The sequence below is a fragment of the Phalacrocorax carbo genome, chromosome 9, assembly GCF_963921805.1.
Source record: "Phalacrocorax carbo chromosome 9, bPhaCar2.1, whole genome shotgun sequence".
Taxonomy (NCBI): domain Eukaryota; kingdom Metazoa; phylum Chordata; class Aves; order Suliformes; family Phalacrocoracidae; genus Phalacrocorax; species Phalacrocorax carbo.
Window position 1 is genome coordinate 26,015,066 of NC_087521.1, and position 6,130 is coordinate 26,021,195.

The 6,130-nt window shown below is 61.0% G+C and overlaps 1 protein-coding gene across 1 annotated transcript; it reads left to right on the forward strand.

The window, feature by feature from the left end:
- Positions 1–1,024: 1,024 nt before the first annotated feature.
- On the forward strand, positions 1,025–2,561 carry DIO3 (iodothyronine deiodinase 3). Its single transcript, XM_064460781.1, has one exon. It carries the CDS (start codon positions 1,128–1,130, stop codon positions 1,950–1,952), a length of 825 nt encoding a protein of 274 aa, XP_064316851.1. The 5' UTR covers positions 1,025–1,127; the 3' UTR covers positions 1,953–2,561.
- The last annotated feature ends 3,569 nt before the right edge of the window (positions 2,562–6,130 follow it).

Sequence of the window (6,130 nt, forward strand, 5' to 3'; positions counted from 1 at the left end):
CCCGGCCAGGCCGGCGTCGAGCGCGCTCCGAGGCGCCGCCTTCACACCCCGACGCACAGCCGCGGCCCCGGGGGCAGCCCGCCCCCCGCTGCCTCCTGCCGTGGCTCTCGTTCCCGAGGGCCTTCGGGGTAAGCCGGCGACCCCACACACACACCCCGAGGGGACACCCGTGGCCGGGGAGCCGCCCCTTCGACTCGGGGGCCGGGGCAAGGCGGCGCGGGTGCGCGGAGACCGCCGGGGCGGGGGCGGCAGGGCCCCGCCGCTCCCCGCCGCCGCAGCCGCCGCCGCGGCAGCTTCTCGGGCAACAGCTACCCCTAGCGGCCGGAGCCTGGGCCGCGGGGCAGCGCCCGCCGGCCCGCGCCCACCTGGCACCCCCCGCGCCGGGCGCTCCGCCGGCGGGGCCTGGGACGCCCGCCGCCGGGCGAGGGGCTGCCCGCGGGCCGGGGAGCCGCCCGCCTCCTCCTGTCCCGCCGCCGCGGCGGGAGGATGCGGGAGCGGCGGGTCCGCGGGTTCGAGTCCCGGGTGCCCCCGCGGCGACCGGGCGTGTGGTGGGGTGGAGGCCGTGCCGAGGGGCGACCGGGCGGGCGGGGCGGGGAGGAGAGGGGAGGGAGGCGCGGGGAGGGAGGTGGCGTGGCCCGTCCCTGTCACCTGCAGGCGCTGCCAGGACGGCCCCGGCCCCCGCTGCCGCTGCGGGCCCCTGCGGGGCCGGGCCGAGCCGGGCCGGGGGCCGGGCTGCGCCTGTTGCATTGTCCTTGGCGGGGCTCTCTGCGAGCGCCCGCCGCTATCTGCGGCCGGGGACCCCGGCGGTGCCCTGTCTCGCACTGTCTGCTGGTGCCTGATAGCGGCTGCTCCCTGCCTCGTTGCACGTCCCTCGCAGCTCCCGCCGGGGCTCTCTCCCCTTTTGTCTGTGTATTTTTAGGTCATTAGAGTGGAGGGGTAGGTAATCCCCAGGCTCAAGTTCCAGAGGGGCGGGTTCTGGCCGGAGGTGGAGTCACTTTTCATTTAAATCCCTGACTATAAAATGGGCTTAAAGAGAAGCGGGATCTCAGCTGTGCTGCACAGACCCCGACAAGCAGGGTGCGTGGGGGCCCCCAGGCAGCCAGCGCCCCGCAGCACAAGCCGCTGCGATGCTCCACTCCCTTGGCGTTCACACCTTGCAGCTGCTCACCCAGGCGGCCGCCTGCATCCTCCTCTTCCCCCGCTTCCTGCTCACCGCCGTGATGCTCTGGCTCCTGGATTTTCTGTGCATTAGGAAGAAGATGCTGATGATGCCCACGGCGGAGGAGGCGGCCAGCGCCAGTGAGGGGCCGCCCCCCGACGACCCCCCTGTCTGCGTGTCTGACTCCAACCGCATGTTCACGCTGGAGTCGCTGAAAGCCGTGTGGCACGGGCAGAAGCTGGACTTCTTCAAGTCGGCGCACGTGGGCTCCCTAGCCCCCAACCCCGAGGTGATCCAGCTGGACGGGCAGAAGAGGCTCCGCATCCTAGACTTCGCCCGCGGCAAGAGACCCCTCATCCTCAACTTCGGCAGCTGCACCTGACCCCCGTTCATGGCCCGCCTGAGGTCCTTCCAGCGCCTGGCCGCGCACTTCGTGGACATTGCTGACTTCCTGCTGGTGTACATCGAAGAAGCACACCCCTCCGACGGCTGGGTCAGCTCGGACGCAGCCTACAACATCCCCAAGCACCAGTGCCTCCAGGACAGGCTGCGGGCAGCTCAGCTGATGAGGGAAGGGGCGCCCGATTGCCCCCTGGCCGTGGACACCATGGACAATGCTTCCAGCGCCGCCTACGGCGCCTACTTCGAGAGGCTCTACATCATCCAGGAGGAGAAGGTGATGTACCAGGGAGGCAGAGGACCAGAGGGCTACAAGATCTCGGAGCTGAGGACCTGGCTAGACCAGTACAAAACCCGGCTCCAGAGCCCCAGCACGGTGGTCATCCAAGTGTAAAAAGGACCTGGCAAGAAGTGTGGGGGCGGAGGGGCGAGGGGAGGACGGGAGGAGAGCTGGGGAGGGCGAGGGCGAGGCGAGGCGGAGGGCAGGGGCTGCCTTCCCCCGGGGACACTCGAAGGAGGCTGCTGTGCGAGCTTTCGAGCAAGATGTGCCATAGTCCTTTCTCTATTCAAATCATGTTGATTTGCCAGCCACGCTCTGTCAATACTGTATTTCCATGTGCGTTTTGTAAATAACTCTCTCTCTCTTTTTTTCTTTCTTTTGGAGAAGCGTTTACTATTTTTTAAGGAGGCTCTCTTCCTACGGGATCTGTTCCCAGCTGCGTGTGTGCGCGGGTGTGTGTCTGAAAAGTTGTGTACAAGTGCTCCGTGCTGCCTAGCAAGTGCTAACTGGGATTTCTAGTATTTCTTTGTGATGACCGATTTTGAAATGGGTTTCTCTAATGCCAGGAAATCGCGTCTGATGCTGTCAAGTACTAGAACTGCCAATAGCCAGAGCTGAACGGAATGTCCTATTTATGTGGGGGGGTTTTGTAAGACGTTCGTTCACCTTTTTTTTTTTAATGAATTTTTTTAAATAATAAAGGTTGAGGAAATACACGTCTAACCTTGAGTGCCTCTCTCTATCTTCAGACCGTTCACTGTCCCTTTTGCCGCCCTCGGACACCCTGCCGGCAGCCAAGGCGGGGAAGGCAGGCGGGAGAGGATGCGCTGCTGGGGGCTGGGGGGTGGCGACCCCCGGAGAGCCGGCCACGGGCTTTCGCTTGGCTGCGGCCCGAAGGAGAAGGGGGGGGTTACTGGGGGTCCCCAGGGGCAATCCGAACCTCCTGGGCTCCCTGTGGTCCCAGAGAGGGGCCCGGAGGACGGCGCGCTCCCTCTCTGACCCCGGCCAGCCGCCCCCGGGGCTGAGCCCAGAGAGGGCGAAGGTGCAGGGCTGGCCGGCGCCGCGCAGGCAAGTGAATCCCGGCCAAAAAAACAGGCGGGGGAAAGCCGTCCTGCCCGGGAGAGCCGTCCCGCCGAGGTCGCCTCGTCGCGGGCGGTGCCGGAGCCGGAGCCGGAGCCAGAGCCCGGCCGGAGCAGCGCGACCCGCACCTGCGGCGAGGCGGGTCCGGCAGCTGCGGGGCTGGGCAGGGGGCTCACACACCCACACCCACAGACACCCCGGGCCTGGCAGCTGCTTCTCAAAGGGTGCGGGGTGCCGGAGCCCGCTCCCCCGGAGCCCGACAGGTGAGGCCGAGCGTGGAAAGCATCCCGCAACGCCCGCAGGAGCTGTGTGAAGCCGCCCAGAAACGGCGAGTCTTTAAGCACCTCCCGTTGTGCCTCTGAGCGCTTCCTTGTCCTTGAGAGCAGCGGGACGAGGCGCCCGGGCTGTTCAGCCCCTAAGTTTTGCAGAGGGGTGCACCGCCCGAAGGGAAGCCAAGCCGGGGACGCCGCGCTCCGCAGCTGGGGGACCAAGTCGCGCCCGCAGGACCGAGCGAAACCTGCGGGAAGCTATTTGTAAGGGCGCTGTAGTCCTTGTCTTGGCCACGGCAGTGTTCCCCTGTCCCCGCAACGTCCCTGTGCCTCAGCATTCACGGTTTAGGTGAGCCTGTGTGAGGGCTTCCGCCGCTACCCTGCAAGGAAAGCAGCGCCGGGCTGTCTCTCACGGTTAAACCGGGGGCTCCGACCCCGCTCCTCGGCCCCCTTGACCCCCGCAGCCCCTGCCCTCGGCGGGAGGGCAGCGCCCCTGGAAGTGAGGCTGCTTTGGCTGAGGCGTCAAAAGGTGCGGCTCAGGTGCCCGCCTGGGGCTTCCCGACCCGTCGGGCCGTGCAGCCGGCTCTACCGGCCCCGCACACCCGCCCGCACTCCGCCTTCCCCCCGCCCCGCCGGGGGACGCCTCGCCGGCCTCCCGCGGCACCGGGCGCAGGCTCCGGCACCTCCGGTGATGCCGGGGCGGCGGGGCGAGAGGCCGAGGCGTGCTTGCTGCCCCCGGCTCCCTCTCGGGCGCGAAGCTCATCGCCGTCGACGAAGCCGCGGGGCGGGGGGCGGCTGCCGGGGCTGCGCACCCCCCCGCGCCGCTGCCCACCGGCCCCGGGCGCGGGCCTGTCCCCGCTCCCCGCCGCGCCTTTCCCAGCCCCACGCGCGTCGTGCCGTGAAAAACAAAAGTAGAGGAGCTTTTGCAAACCCGCGCGGCGGGTCTCCTCTCAGGAGGCCGCCGTCAGGACCTTCTCAGGCAGCCCTAGGGGAAGGGCGGTGGGCCGCCCCGCGAAGCCCCCCCACCCGAGCCGGGCCACTCGGTAGCGCCAAGCTCGGCTCCCAGGGGCGTGCGATGGCCGGAGCTGATGCCGGAGCACCAGCACCAGCACCGGGCGGCTCCGCGCCCATCCTCGCAGGCGGCGTCGGGCTGGCCGGGGCTGTCGGGCTACGCGATTACTTTTTTTTCCCCACCAGAGCTTAGTTGTCCTTACTTTACAACAAAGCCCTTCTTTGCTTTCTCACCTCGTTATCTCTTTCTCTTATCCGCTTTTGGCATGCTTTGGTTGTAATCCGAAATTACGGGCAGCCCCCGGGCACGTCCCCACCCCGGCCGGCCCCCGGGACATTTTCCGGTCATACGGGCAGAAATGATCACTGTCCTCACTTGGGATTTAATAGTTACAGAAACAGCCTCGACTTTACTTTCTGCTGCTAGCAGACTTTGGTCAAAGGCTATCGGAGGTCAGGAATTAGATTTTTTTATTATTATTTTTTCCAAAATAAGTCAGCTTTCTAAAGCTACATTCCTCCTTTACACCAAGCACAGAGCTCGTATTTATCACTTTCTCTTTAATCAGTTGCAGAAGAAAGATTTGCCGTGAATGCCCGGAATCCCTGAAAGAGATCACACTATTCCTTTGCACAAATCAAAGTTACCTGCTCCTATTATATCCTCCACTTAAAATGAATCAGAAGCCTCCATCCCACTGCGCTTTCCCGGGGACACTTGTTTAGCACAGACGAGAACAAAACGCTTTACATCTAAAGAGTCCGGGCTGTCAGAAGCCTCTCCGGCTGATATTGAGAAACATCCGATCTTTAAACCGCGTTTTTACTGTCTTTCCACCTCCCTAGTGCACGACAAACAGAAGTCAGAGAGCAGCGAAGAGATTTATCAGAGAGAGATCTGAGTGGTGATTACGTGTTCTGTCAATAATTAATTGAATTATGTCCTCAGCATAATTACATACAGCCCTCTAGCCAGGAGTGGGAGAGAATGAAGGAAGTTGTGGTGTGGTCGGAGGGGGATCTCAGGACATGGTTCCAGTCATTAAAAATGTGACGTAACATCGCAATCTGGTGTATTCTGAGGCACAAATGGGGAAAACACAAACAAAACCAACTACTAAAATATTATTTGCTTTACAGTAGGGAGACAGCAAAAGCACTTGCTTCTCTCATTAGTTGTTTTCATTACTCCTTTCTGCTGGGGATTTAAAGGTGTTTTACGACGAGCAGACCGGAGGTCTTACTCATTTGATCTATAAGGTATATGTCGTAGGTTTTGTATTGTGCACCACATACTAACTGATGAAATCTGATATTTCTGATGTTTGAAATAAAAATTAAAATCAGAACAGACATTAAAATCAGTCCCGCAAAGCATCATATATCCAATATGAATCTAGAAATGACACATTCAAAGAATCTTGCAAGCAAATTCTCACTCCGACACTAATTTTTCTGTACTTCTTTGAGTCATGAGGGAGATCATCATATCATTATTAATTTATTATTTACTAAGAGCTGTTAGAGTGCTCTTTTGGTACACAAATGCATGAAAACAAAGGGCTTGATTCAGTTCTCACACAAGTTTTGCACTGGTGTAACTTCAATGACACGGGTGTACTCACTTGAGAACCACCTGGGTGTAATTATGATCAAAATCTGGGCTATTGCACTTCCTTTGCTTTTCTAATGGTTCAAACCCTCTATTTTTCTACAGCATGCTGCAGAACGCAGACAGCTGTTTGAATACAGAGCTCAAAAATCATTCTCAAGTTCCTCCCCACTGCCAGTGCCAGTGTCCTGAACCCTGCCAGAACTCAGTCACGTCAGCACGCTTCCTCACTGTTCTGCACCCTCCCTACAGCGTGAGAGTCGTAAACCCTATCGACACGTGTTCCCTTCCACCTGGTAAGGCACATCCTATCAGTGTCT